At 44.0% G+C, this 13,810-nt stretch overlaps 1 protein-coding gene across 1 annotated transcript in view; it reads right to left on the bottom strand.

Annotated features, from left to right (window-relative positions):
- Prpf6 (pre-mRNA processing factor 6) overlaps window positions 1-13,810 on the bottom strand; it is a 94,651-nt gene that overhangs the window by 42,016 nt on the left and 38,825 nt on the right. Inside the window, exons 9-11 of the mRNA XM_059262173.1 lie at window positions 13,641-13,803; window positions 2,214-2,332; window positions 1,219-1,437 (exon numbers count right to left, since the gene is read on the bottom strand). Of these exons, the coding sequence (XP_059118156.1) occupies window positions 1,219-1,437; window positions 2,214-2,332; window positions 13,641-13,803 (501 nt within the window). The remainder of the gene's footprint in view (window positions 1-1,218; window positions 1,438-2,213; window positions 2,333-13,640; window positions 13,804-13,810) is intronic.

Genomic DNA, 13,810 nt, shown 5'->3' with positions numbered 1-13,810 from the left:
TTCCAGGAAAGAGGAAGGAAGGATGGAAGGAAGGAAGAAAAGAGAAAAGAAAAGGTTTCTAGCTGGGCAGTGGTGGTGGTACACGCTTTTAATCCCAGCACTTGAGAGTCGAAAGCAGGCGGATCTCTGTGAGTTGAGGCCAGCCTGGTCTACAGAGTGAGATCCAGGACAGCCAGGACTTCTCAGAAAAGAAGCAAAAAAGAAAGAAAAAGAAAAAAAAATGCCTCCGTAAGACTGGGTTGTAGGCAGGCCTGTAAGGCATTTTCTTAATTAGTGATTTATAGGGGAAGACCCAGCCCAGTCATCCCTGGACTGGTGGTTCTGGGTTCTATAAGAAATCAGGCTGAGCAAACCCTAAGGAACAAGACAGTAAGCAACCCAGAAACCCTTCATGGCCTTGGCATCAGCTCCTGCCTTATCTGAGTTCCCTGACTTCTTTTGATGATGAACAATGATGTGGAAGTGTAAATTAAATAAAACCTTCCTCCAAGGTCTTTTGGTCATGGTGTTTTATCACAGCAATAGTAACTCTTAAGACAACTAGCAAAAAAATGCTAGTCATCTATATCTGCATTCACCCCAAGACAACTCAGGGTATTGGGTCCATCAAAAGTGACAGCATATGGAGAAAAGTCACAACAATCCTGTTTCTTCTACCAGTGTGGGGAAGCTCCAGTGACACCCTATATCTTATGTGAGATCTCAACACACAAAAATCATCTGTAAGAGAGGGAGAGATGGTCAGTGGTTAAGAACTGACTCCTCTGAGCCAAGTGGTGGTGGCGCACACCTTTAATCCCAGCACATGGAAGGCAGAGGCAGTCAGATCTCTGTGAGTTCAAGGCCAGCCTGGGCTACAGGGTGAGTTCCAGGAAAAGTTCCAAAACTACACAGAGAAACCCTGTCTCAAAAAAAAAAAAGGAACCGGCTCCTCTTTTAGAGGATCTGATTTCATTTCCTAGCACCTACACAGCAGCTTATCTAGCTCCTCTTTTGGAGCACAGATATGCATGCAGTCAAACATCTATATACATAAAATAAAAATGAAAAAAAATTATATTTACTTATCACTCATTCAAGACAGAGCCCTGCCACGTAGCCTACTCAGGCTGTCCTTAAACTTGCAATCCTCCTGCCTTAGCTTCCTGAGTGCTGGTACATGTATGCAACACCAAAGCCTAACTGACTCTGTATTTAGAACACTGAGCAACAGCTTGCCTGGATCCACTGTTCCCGGTTGATCTCCACACCATTGGCCCGCAGGGAGGTGATGGCTCGGTCAATGATCTTCTCCACCATCTGAGTGTTCCCATTGGCCTCCTCAAGCTTGGCAGCTGTGATCCAGATGTGCCGGTCTGTAGGAATGTTCTCACGTGCTTTATTTAAGACCTTGCGAGCATTTTCATAAGTTTCCAGCCTTGCCAAAGCAAGCCAAAGCTACACAAAAAAGACATAAGAAAAAAAGGAGAAGTGTGTTGAACACTGGTGGCACCAACTGGTATCTTCCAGGCTGGATGGCAAGCCAGTGTCACTGACCTACAGCACTTCTACAAAGTGCTTTGAGAAAGTTCCCAAGCTTAAACAGAGCCTATGATCGTTCTCAGGAGCCCTTTTCACTACACCAACTGTTCAGTTGTGCTTCTGACACTGGTTATCACAAAAGGTTGATGGGACTCCTTTTTGGGGGGGTGGGGAGTGGGCACACATTCACATTGAAACTAAAATAGTCTGCACATTTTAAGGGTGGAATGTTGTAGTCAGTAGTTTGGGGGCATAAGAATTCCAGAGGGCTAAGCATCATCACACAACTGTCTGTGAACCCATCCTGCTCACCTTTTACCCTAGCACCTGCCATCAAGTCTGGCACAGTGCTTAGAACCTCTGATTAAGAGTCCTAGCATTAAGAAAAAAAAAGAGTCCTAGCATTTAATTCCACACTTGGGAGGCAGAGGCATGTGGATCTCTGTGAGTACGAGGCCAGCTTTGGTCTACAGAGTGAGTTCCAGGACAGGCTCCAAAGCTACACAGAGAAACCCTGACTAACTGAAGCCACCTGTTACCTTACTTAGCAACTATTGTAGAATACCATTCTGGGTTTCACAAGGCCCTCTAATGCCAGGAATGGTAGCTTAAGTAAGCAGCATACATATAGCAGTCTCAGGCACTGGACTTGGCTTACAATGGGGTGGTGGGTCTGAGCCTGGCAGACTCACCTCCACGCTGGTGGGACAGCACTCCACTGCTCGGCTCAACATGATTCTAGCATCTTCAGGCTCTTCGAGCTCAACGGCTGCTTTCCACAATCGAACAGAGTTTGGAACATGCTCAAGGGCTGGGAAAGATCAAATAACAAGAGATTTGTGTCAGGAGGACACTGCCAGTTGGGTAAGATAAGCCCCCACAGTGATAATCAAGGGCTACAAACATGCCCATTTTCTGGGTCCTTTGATGTTGTGGCAGACAGAAAGACAGAAAGAAAGGAACAGTCAAAGGTCACTGAAGTTGTATCAGTAGGACTTGTCACATCAATAATACTATATGGCTCTACTGAAATTTGAGAACAAGATGAACTAGTCTTAAAGAAGTCAGAACAACTGCAAGAGAACAGGCCATATAAGGGGAATGACAAGTTATCTAGGTTGAAGGCAATGTTACATGGGTTACAGAGGCATGTACTCATTAAGACATCAATCAAACTGTATACCTAAAATCCATATATAGTTTACTAAAAATATATTCTAAATGGCCAGTGTCAAAAAGACCTCCTGATTATGTTTTTCCTTAAGAATACCTGAAACTTCAAAAAAGAAGAAAAAGTCACAAGCAAACTTGGAAGGGACTCCTACAGAACAATGATGGGATACTCTGTAGAGTACTAGAATCTATGAATGTGTGCATATATATGTTTTATCATTAGATAACTGAGACTCATTCATTGGCCAGATGCATCACAGGTAGTATTGACACTCCACAGAGACAGTCCAGGTTCTTGGCAGGTTGGCAGTTTCACCATATTCCCAGAATATAAATGTGACTTAAACTTGTGAATGACTTATTTCTGCAGTCTGCAAGTTTTTGGTGTGTGAGCTTACTCCTGCAAGCCCCAGGACCTCATATACCCTCAAACTTGACTGTATAACCAACAATGTCTATATGCAGTCAAGGATTGCTGTGGGATGGTCTGTATGTCAAATTGCTCTGATTGGTCAATAAATAAAACACTGATTGGCCAGTGGCCAGGCAGGAAGTATAGGCGGGACTAACAGAGAGGAGAGCAGAGAAAACAGGAAGGCGGAGGCCAGCTGCCGCCATGACAAGTAGCATGTGAAGACGCTGGTAAGCCACAAGCCACGTGGCAAGGTATAGATTTATGGAAAAGGATTAATTTAAGCTATAAGAACAGTTAGCAAGAAGCCTGCCACGGCCATACAGTTTGTAAGCAATATAAGTCTCTGTGTTTACTTGGTTGGGTCTGAGCGGCTGTGGGACTGGCGGGTGACAGAGATTTGTCCTGACTGTGGGCAAGGCAGGAAAACTCTAGCTACCTTAAACTCCTGATCCTCTTGTCTCTACCTTTCACAGGATGGGATGTGTCCCCATACCCTAATTATTTCTACAATTTTCTATTAGTTTTCATGTAGTGGTTGAATGTGGGAAACTGAAACTCAAGTGAAACTGTGGATGAAGGAGACCACTAAAAAAACTACAATGTAGCTCATGGATAAAGTATTTGCTCACATATTTGAAACCTTGGAATCAACACCAGTATCACCCCCACCCCCACCCCCACCCCCACCCCCACCCACCCACACACAAATGTGTTCAAACATACATGAGCCAGGTACAGTGATGAACACCCATAGACCTAGCTACTTGTGAAGCTGAGACAGGAAGATTCTAGATTAAACCAAATAACAGAATTGAGATTAACCTGGCTAAGTGAGACAATGCCTCTTTAAAAAAGATTTAAAATGTTAAAAGTTGGAGATGGCTGTAGCTCAGTAGCAAAGTACTTGACTAACACATATGAGATCCCGGATTTAATACCTAGCATTATGAAAAAAAGTCAATCTTAAGTAAATAAATCTCATTAATGCTGGAGAGCAGCTTGTTATTCTGGAAGCAGGAAAAAAAACATAATAAATCAAGTACTTACTGAAAATCAAAGTAACTAAATTTTGATATAAGAAAGTTCTCTTTAAAATAATACTGGTAAGAACAACAGAAAGAGTAACAGAATTGTAACACCACAAATATCACTCCCAATGATTGGGGGTGGGGGGCACCTACTTCTGCTCCAGATAGAATTCCACAAAGGCCCTTCAGCCACTGCTGAATCTCACCTTACAATGGAGAGCAGAGAGAGCACACGCGCTCAGCGCTCTCTCTCTCTCTCTCTCTCTCTCTCTCTCTCTCTCTCTCTCTCTCTCTCTCACACACACACACACACACACACACACACACACACACACACACACACAAAGAAAAAAGAAAAAAGCTGGTCATGATGATATATAACTTTAATCCTAGCACTTGAGAGGCAGAGGGGATCTCTGTGAGTTCAAGGCCAACTTGGTTTATAACGAAATTACCAGGGCTATGTAGTGAGACTCTGTCTCAAAAAGCAAATATAAAGAGCCGGAAAATGGCTCAGTAGTTAAGAGCACTTGCTGCTCTTGCAGAGGATACAGATACAGTTCCCAGCACCTACAAGGTGGCTCACAACTGTCTTTTAACTCCAGTTCTAGGGGCATCTGATGCTCTCCTCTGGCTTCTGAGGATACTGCATGCATGTGGCACATAGACATACATACAGTAAAATAAAAGTAAATAAATAAAAATAAATCTTTGGGGCTAGAAAGATGGCTCAGTGATTAAGAGCACTGACTTCGGGGGATGGAGAGATGGCTTAGAGGTTAAGCGTACTTGTCCCTTTCTGGGCTCCTTTAATCTCAGCACTCAGGAGGCAGAGGCAGGAGGAGAACAGGGAGTTCGAGTTCCAGGAAAGGTGTGGAGCTACACAGAGAAACGCTGTCTCGGAAAACAAAAACAAACAAACAAACAAACAAAAAAAGAGTACTGAGTATTTGTCCTACTTCCAGAGACCTTGGGTTCAATTCCCAGCATTGGTATGGTGGCTCACAATCATTTGTAATTCCAGTTTCAGGGGATCCAACTCCCTCTTATAGCCTCCAAAGGCACCAGGCATACATGTGGTACATAAACACACATGCAGGTTAAACACCCATACACATAAAATAAAAATAAGTAAAGAGCATTGACTGCTCTTTGACAGGACCAGGTTTTGGTTCCCAGCACCCACATGGCAGCTGGACAACCTTCTCTAACTCTAGCCCCAGGGGATCATCCTCTTCTGGCCTCTGTGGGCACCAGGCATACACATGATACAGAGATATACATGTGGGCAAAACACTCATACACATATTTTTTTAATTTTTAAAAACAAAACAAAAAAACCCCACTTGATTCTAACAGAGCCTCCAGATACACCTTCCAATTATAAAACAACTTAGGAAACAGAGGACTTCATGACAACAGTGCATGGAACCGAAACAGAATTAACCTACCTCCTTCAAGAACCTTAATGATAAAATAACCAAATGGCAACATATCAAACTCTGTTTAACCTTAATGTACACTGACCGTGCATGCATATACAGATATGTATATATGGTATGCTGAAATGACAACTGAGAAAACTATATGTGAACACTATAGACCTCTAACAGTTAAGACACTATTGTTAAATAATTATTTATTTAGATGTGGCAGGGAAACAAGAAACAAAAACAAAAAGCCACCTGTGTCCACAAAGCCAGTAGAGTTGTGCTCCTGTAATCTCAGCACTCAGAAGGTAGAGACAAAAGGATCACCTTAAGTACAAGGCTACTCTGAGCTATACAGTAAGTTCCAGGCCAGCTAGGGATAGACAGTGAGACCCTGTCTCAAAGAGCCACAAAAGTGCTGCTTAACAAGTAAAGGTACCTGCCACCAAGCCTGAAAACGAGTTCAATCCCTGGGATGGATAATTAAGAGAGAATCAACTCCTGCAAGTTGTCCTCTAACCTCCACATGTACAGTGTGGTACACACACACACACACACACACACACACACACACACACACACACCACACACACATATAATTTTCTAAGGCCACAAATAGAAAGAAAAAAGGGAAAAAAATGTCTGTACATTTAAAGAAACATGTTAAGTACAGAATGAGGGAGCCAGTCAGTGGTGATGCACACTTATAATCCCAGCACTTGGGAGGCAGAGACAGGCAGATCTCTAAGTTCAAGGCTAACTTGGTCTACAAGGCAAGTTCCAGGATGGCCAGGGGTATGTCTTAAAAGACAAACAAACAAACAAAACAAAAAACAGCATGAGAAGCATGGGATTGCTTTACAGGGGTTGAAAGTGGGTGGAGATAGTAGCTATACCTGTTGAAGCAGAAGCTGAAATGAGCAATATATATCATCTGTCTTTCCTGAACATTTGGAAATTAGCGTTAACAAACAAGCTACAGGAGCTAGCAAGATGGCTCAGTGGGTAAGTGTGTGTCCCACCAATCCTGAAAACCTGAGTTCGATTCCAGGGACTCACAAGGCAGAAAGAAAGAACCAACTCCTGCAATTTGTCTTCTGATCTCCAAATGCATGCCATCATACCACCATGTAGTGGGTACCTGTTCCACCTATGGCCTTGAGGTACTAGCCCCTGGGGCATGGCCTCTGCACTAGCTGAAGACCTGAGGGACACATACATACAGACCTGAGGGACACATACATACATAAGCCTTCTGTTCTCTCCCTCATGGGCTTGGACAGTGGGGACTGACTCAGGTGGCAGAAGCAGCATGGGACCATCCATCAACCTTTCCAGGACTCTGTGATGGATTTGCCTTATCCTGATTAGTGAGTTGTTCTCCTCAAGATAATTTTTTAATAAATAGTTTTTTAATAAATAGTTCCTTTATCAATAATCTGTGGATTATCTACAATATCTAGTGCCCAACATGGGCCTCAAACCCATGACCCTGAGATTAAGAGTCTCATTTCTCTACTGACTGAGCTAGCCAGGCCGTGACATGGAGAGGGCACAGCGGCTCAAAAATATCTTTAAGAAGGACCATGTCAATCTGTATCACTCTGAGTCCCTACAACAGAACCTGCTCCATGGCTATGCTTTCTCTCAAGATGAAAACGGCATCGTCTCACAGTCTTAAGGGATTAGAGCCTATGGTATCACGAAACAGAGGCCAGATGAACGGTGATAAGGAGGCCTAAGCAACAGGCCCTGCTAAGTCTCTGAAGAGAGCTGTCACAATCTAAGGTCATCACTGCAGTCTGCTGACCAATCCCAGTATGGTCCATGGGGAGAAAAAATGGATCCGAGCTCATCTCACAGATGGACTTCATGGACTAAGCACTATTCGACTACTGTAACACCATCTCCCTGAGATGTTCTCAAGTACCTCCTAATACTTTGTAAACCGATATTGAAAATGACCTTGTGTTTTGCCTGAGTGTTTTCTCAAAAATGGTCAGTGTTCATAAGCCGTCCCTCTGAGGCTGTAACTATCAGTTCATTGGCTACCAGTTCACCAGTCAATCAACCATTAAAAAAAAACAACTCTGAAATGGTGTTAAGGGAAGGACTCTTATTATCCAGACTTAGATTTCAGGATATGTTGAAACAAACCAGCCTGGCTAGCTCAGTCAGTAAACCACTATCTCTCTCTCCTCTCTCTCCCTCCCCCCCCCAACTCTCTTCCTCTCCCTCCTCTCTCTCTCTCTCTCTCTCTCTCTCTCTCTCTCTCTCTCTCTCTCTCTCTCACACACACACACACACACACACACACACACACATTAAAAAAATAAATAAATGTAAAAAAAAAACCCTAAAAAACAGAACTCAAGCTGCATTCAAGAAGTAATTACTCGAAGGAAGGACCTACTGAGCAGGCTATGAGAGTAAAAAGAAATCATGGAAAAGAAAATAGCAACTGCTCTGTGCAGCTGGCAGGATGAATGTTAACAAAGCACACTGCATGGCTTTGCCACACTTCAGCTCATCCTCAAAAAAAGTTGGAATAACTTTAGGGAAGGGAGACAACTCAGGAGAGCTGTAACATCATGCAGCCCAGGTGCTCCCAGGCTTGTTTTGAGCATCAGGATCCTTTCTTCAGACCCTGGTTCACCAAAAAGCAAAAAACAGAGCAGATGACCCAGAGATCTGTAGTATGAGGGTACAGGGGGCCTCAGGAACTTGGCAATTAGGTCAAAACCAAGCCTCTAGTCAGCTTCCTATGGGGTTGATGATGACTGCTTGGAACTGACAAAATGGAATAAAACTCTATTCTTGAGACACTACAGTGATTCCCAAACAGTCCCCATAGGATCTGATTTCCTGTAAGCGCACAGGTCAACTTTGCTGAAAATAGACCCAAGGATTAATGTTGTAGAACATGCAGACCCAAAAAACTCACATGAAATTGGCACAAGATATACTATCTGGGGGAGCTACACAAAACCAGTGTGGCCTGTTGAGTAGCTCAGCCTACTCAACAGTGGCAGAACTAACCTCCTGTGTGTGAGGGCTTTGTTCCCCCAGCAGGGCAAACAGACTCTGTAATGTTTTTTTTTCCTTCTCATAGAGCCAAGCAGGACCAGCTGCTCCATTGCATACAGACCAAACCTTTGGTGGACATCACTATGCTGACTGGAACTTGTAAGCAGGAGCATCACATACTTGAGATATACAGGCCAGAAAAATGGAAGACATTCCTTACAAACCCAAAGGGCCCACCCTTGGGGGAATCTTACAGGGTCCCACAGTCTGGGACACATTGGAACTTCCCTTCCATGATGAAACCAATGAAAAAAGAACTAAAAGGGTGTATATATGAATATATATCAATTTATTAATGAGTGCTATGGGAAAACAGACTCACAGATACAGGATAAGGTAGATTTAGTTGCAGAAGTCCTTCTGTTTTGTCCGTCTGGTCTCTGATCATGGGGAGAAGCACACAAGAGTGAGAGAGAGAGAGAGAGCTCCACACCTCCACTGGGCCAGATACTCCAAGGTCATTGGCAAAGTGAATTTCCACAACAAATTAATGCTGCTCTTATAGTACCTACTGGAAGTTAATATCTAATCTCAGCACCTGGACTCCCAGGGGCACCCTCCTGCCTGCTAGGTTTTGCTGCATAGTAAAATCTAAAGGAACATACAACTCAGCATCAGGTCTAGGTTCTTCTGACCCCACAGACCCAACACCACCAAAACAAAGTGTGCCAATCCTCAGGAAGGCTTTCAGACTGTACTAGCCCAACCTTACAGAAGAAAGGTGTGCTCTCCTGCCATATCTGCTCTCCTACTGAGGAAGATGATCCCCGCAGTGAACCAGCACCAGCTAAGACCTCAAACAGCCTGCTTCTCCATGAACTGAGCATTACCTAACCATGCCTCAAGAGGAGGCAGATACAGTGGCTTCATCAAGTTGGAAATAGCACAGAAAAGATGGAGTGGAGCAAAGGCAGGTACAGCATAGATACCAGTAAACCACAGGCAGAAACTTCCCACAACTAGAGGCTAATGACTTGCCTGCTACCCTAGGAGCACATTCACAGCTCTAGAAAAGCCTTAGGACCACAGGACTGACTGATAAGGAAAAAGCCTTGACCTAAGATTAAATTCACTTGAGTTAACTGATAATCAGAAAATAAAGAAACACATATTCATGCAGGACAAGCCTTCTATTCCTCACTTTAGTCCACACAGTGGCCTGGCAGAATAGGTAGATATTTCCCAAGCTCTTAAGAGTACCAAAAGACACCGGGCGGTGGTGGCACACACCTTTAATCCCAGCACTCGGGAGGCAGAGACAGGAGATCTCTGTGAGTTCGAGGCCAGCCTGGGCTACAGAGTGAGTTCCAGGAAAGGTGCAAAGCTACACATAGAAATCCTGTCTCAAAAAACAAAAACAAAAACAAAAAAAAAAAAAAAAGAGTACCAAAAGACAAAAGGCCCTTATAACCCAAGGCCTCAACCTTCCATGAAGCATCACCATGTATATATACAAACCTATACAGCAGAACACATGGGTCTCTAAATGTGCAGTACTGTCTGAGCAGATCTCAAAGGCTTTATGTCCTACTTTTACTTCTCCAAACCTTGCCATCAAGAGGCCTAATCCAAAGGCAGAACAATTCAATCAAGTTGTGAGACCAACCCTGACTCCCATGGGACAATCAAGTTGCCACTATACTCTGGGGAAACCATTTTATAGGTCAGAGGGTCTTGAGTCTTAATTTAGTGCTTTTATTTGCAAGTATAAAGCTAACAGGAGAGGCTGGCATGATACCACATACCTGTATGCAGAACCTAGAAGGCAAAAACAAAAAGATCATGCATTTGAGACCAGCTTTGGCTACATGTCCCTGCCTTAAAACATAAGTTAATGAGACTACAGTCAAAAGAAGCAAAACCACCAGCTGGAGATCCAGTCCTTAAAGGGTCTAGTCTAGGTCACTGAATCACTCATCCAGGTAAAGAGCTTATCCTAGATACCTGCACAACAGAGAGAGAAAAAAAAAAAATCCTATCTCCAGTATGGGACATAGTTAGCATTTGCTCTCTGTGTACACATAGTAGTAGTGGTAGTGATGGTACTATTTCTTCCTGTACCATTGTGTACCTCAAAATTCCATTTCTGGAACACAGGCTACCTGGGTGGGACTATACTTACAGAGTCACCAACCTCACACAAGAAGAGTAGGATCATGCTGGGCAGTAGTGGTACAGGCCTTTAATCCCAGCACTTGGAAGGCAGAGGCAGGCGAATCTCTGTGAGTTGAGGCCAGCCTGGTCTACAGAGTGAGTTCCAAGACAGCCAAGGCTACACAGACCATGTTTTGAAAAAAGAAAAAAGAAAGAAAGGAAGGGCAGGATCCCCAGGGTCCACTCAATTGGTACTACTGGTAGCCAATAAGTGTTGAATCCAACTCACAGCACAGGCAGCCCAAGGAGCCAACACAAGCCTAAAAATGCTGAGCACTGATATAGCTAAAAGGAAGACAAGTCTATCCAGCAGATGGACTCTCCCTGTGGCCATGGATCCTGAAGAGAGAAAACTGGTACCCTGAGTCCCTGTGCTCTCAGACATGTTAGGGATGACCACTGGAGACTGCTATACTTTAAAGGCCAAAGCATTTAGTGCCAATGTCAAAAAATAACTCCCATTTTCAAATGTCCATGTTAATAGCAAAGTGACAAAGTACTCTAAGTACATAATCAAATTATTATAAGGAAAGCTGAGAGCAAACAGCCTATGATGGCCTGAGTTCTCCAGGGTGTTCTAGTCACTGGAGACACCACCTAACCTGCAGGCTTACAGACAAATCACCTCCCTAGTCATGAGATCCCTTTTCCCTTCTACAGCGAAGATACTGAAGACCTCAGAGGTCAAGCCCTAAGTCACTCTACTTCCTCTGGTTTCAGAACAGCACTAAAATTTCATTTCTCTAAACAAGAAAGAGGCTGTCAGTTCTGCCCAAATGTGACCCACAACTTCTAGAAATATAACCTGTCAAGCCCCAGGAAGCCTAAGGCACTGGAGGAAGTAACTGCTATCTCCATCTGAAAGCCAGGATCTTCCAGCAGCGCCTGTCTTCCAAGTGCTTACCAACTACTCAGTGCAGCAGCTCCAGGCTCTGCCCCAGACACCCAGAAAAAAGAATGCTGTTTCTAGAAACTCTCTAAGGGAAGGACAGGTCAGACCTAGAATCAGGAAGCAATAGCAATCATCTTAGCATTATCTCTGATGGAGAACAAAGCAGGAGGCCTCTCCCTGACAGGCCTGAAGAGCCTTAGAAATAATCCCTCCACCCTGCACAGCCAGGCTACCACTCCCCATGATCCATGATCACACTCCCCAGAATCCAAGTCAACTGGAAATGAACCCCAGACAATGTGGTGGTGAACAGGGAGTGGCCACAAAAACACTCAAGACCATTTATCACACTGTGGCAGGGGGGTTTAAGCAGTGCTTCCCTAAATTAGTAATGCCAATTAGCCAAAGCTCAGTGTGCCTTTCATTAAAGAACTATTTTCTGGGCTGAAAGAAGTAAAGTACTGATTCCTATTATACAAATCAAGACAGGTGCTAACTTTCTGCTCCTATTTGCATTATAAGGGACTGGTTCTGAGCATTGAATGGGTAGTTGACCTACATGCAGAAAACCTGATCTGGCAGAGAAAACACATCAGGCATGCAAGATCACCTGATCAGAGGAACCAAAGAGCAGGTAACAAGCAAAGAGAACCTGTGTTCAACTCAAGAGCCCACAGCCCTATCAGCCTATGAGACTTAGCTTATACACTCTATCTCTACTCAAACACATACTGAAAAAGAAGAGTGGAAAGCTCTTGCTATAAATGCTTTGACTCTACAAACAGATCTGACTGAGTCAGACCAGGGTGCTCATGCCAAATATACCACCTGCACAATTTTTTGTACAACACCCCTCTGACCAGCTTCTGTTCTGAAGCCATGTTCAAAAGCAGCACTTACAACAAGATCTGGTACAGAAAAAACAACACTTTTATGAATTATGGTAACAAACAATACACAAACTGCCTATAAATGCTCTATCTTCTTTGAGATGACTCAAACAGTGCTTGCTACTCTTCCAGAGGACCCAAGTTCAGTTCCCAGTACCCCTGTAAGGTGGCTCTCAACTGCCTATAACTCCAGCTCCAGGGGATCTGATGCCCTTTTCTGGCCTCTGGGGACTCTTGTATACATATGTGCACATATACACACACACACACACACACACACACACACACACACACACACAAATTTTTTTTTTTTTTTTTTTTGTTTCTGATACAGGGTTTCTCTGTGTAGCCCTGACTGTCCTGGAACTTGCTCTGTAGACTAGACCAGGCTAGCCTCGAACTCAGAGATCCACCTGTCTCTGCCTCCTGAATGCTGGGATTAAAGCATGTGCTACCACTGCCTGGAAATCTTTAAAAAACAAAACAAAACTGTGTTTTAGTTGACCATGAATGGATAGCATGTATTATTGTCTTACAGGTGTTGTGAGGTGCAGTCCAATCAGTACAAGAAGAAATTCAATGACCACATACTCAGGTGTGACCATCAGTGAGCTCAGACTTACACCAATGGGTATACTACCCTGTAGACACACCTTAGATCATGTCAAAGGGCCTGGCTGAGTACACTTCTTCCTATGGCCATCTTATCTAGCCTCCAGAGCCGCAGCAGCAGGCTGGAATCCAAGCTGTCCCTGTATTATGAATAAGGAAAACTGGGAGGACAGTGACTCACATACTACAGAAAGGTAGGAATGTGACCTCCAATCAGTGTGAGAACTCCCCTACTAGAGTCACCCTTACAGAAGGGTCAAGGGCAGAGGCAACCAGCCCAGGAAAAAGGCCTAGACAACATCACCAGCTTCTTAACTACTCTCACAAAAAGCCTGAGCAAAGGAGAAGCAAAGCTGCTCTCCAAGAAAACAAAACACCAGAAAGCAAGAAAAACACATTCAAGGTGCAGTCTGAGGGAGTATCTCCAAGGGAGCTTACCTTTCCGAAGAACACGCTTCTTGGCTCGAATGTCTGTTTCTAGCTCTGCTGCTCTAATGTAAATCCTAACAGACTGTGGGAGATGACGGACAGCTTGTGCCACCACAGCCTTGGCTGTGTCCCCAGGCTGTAACCTGGCTGCTTCTAGCCAGACATCTTCACTCTGGAGC

The sequence above is a fragment of the Peromyscus eremicus genome, chromosome 4, assembly GCF_949786415.1.
Source record: "Peromyscus eremicus chromosome 4, PerEre_H2_v1, whole genome shotgun sequence".
Lineage (NCBI taxonomy): Eukaryota > Metazoa > Chordata > Mammalia > Rodentia > Cricetidae > Peromyscus > Peromyscus eremicus.
The sequence above is the reverse complement of the archived record's forward strand: the minus strand, read 5'-3'. Positions and strand labels throughout refer to the sequence as shown.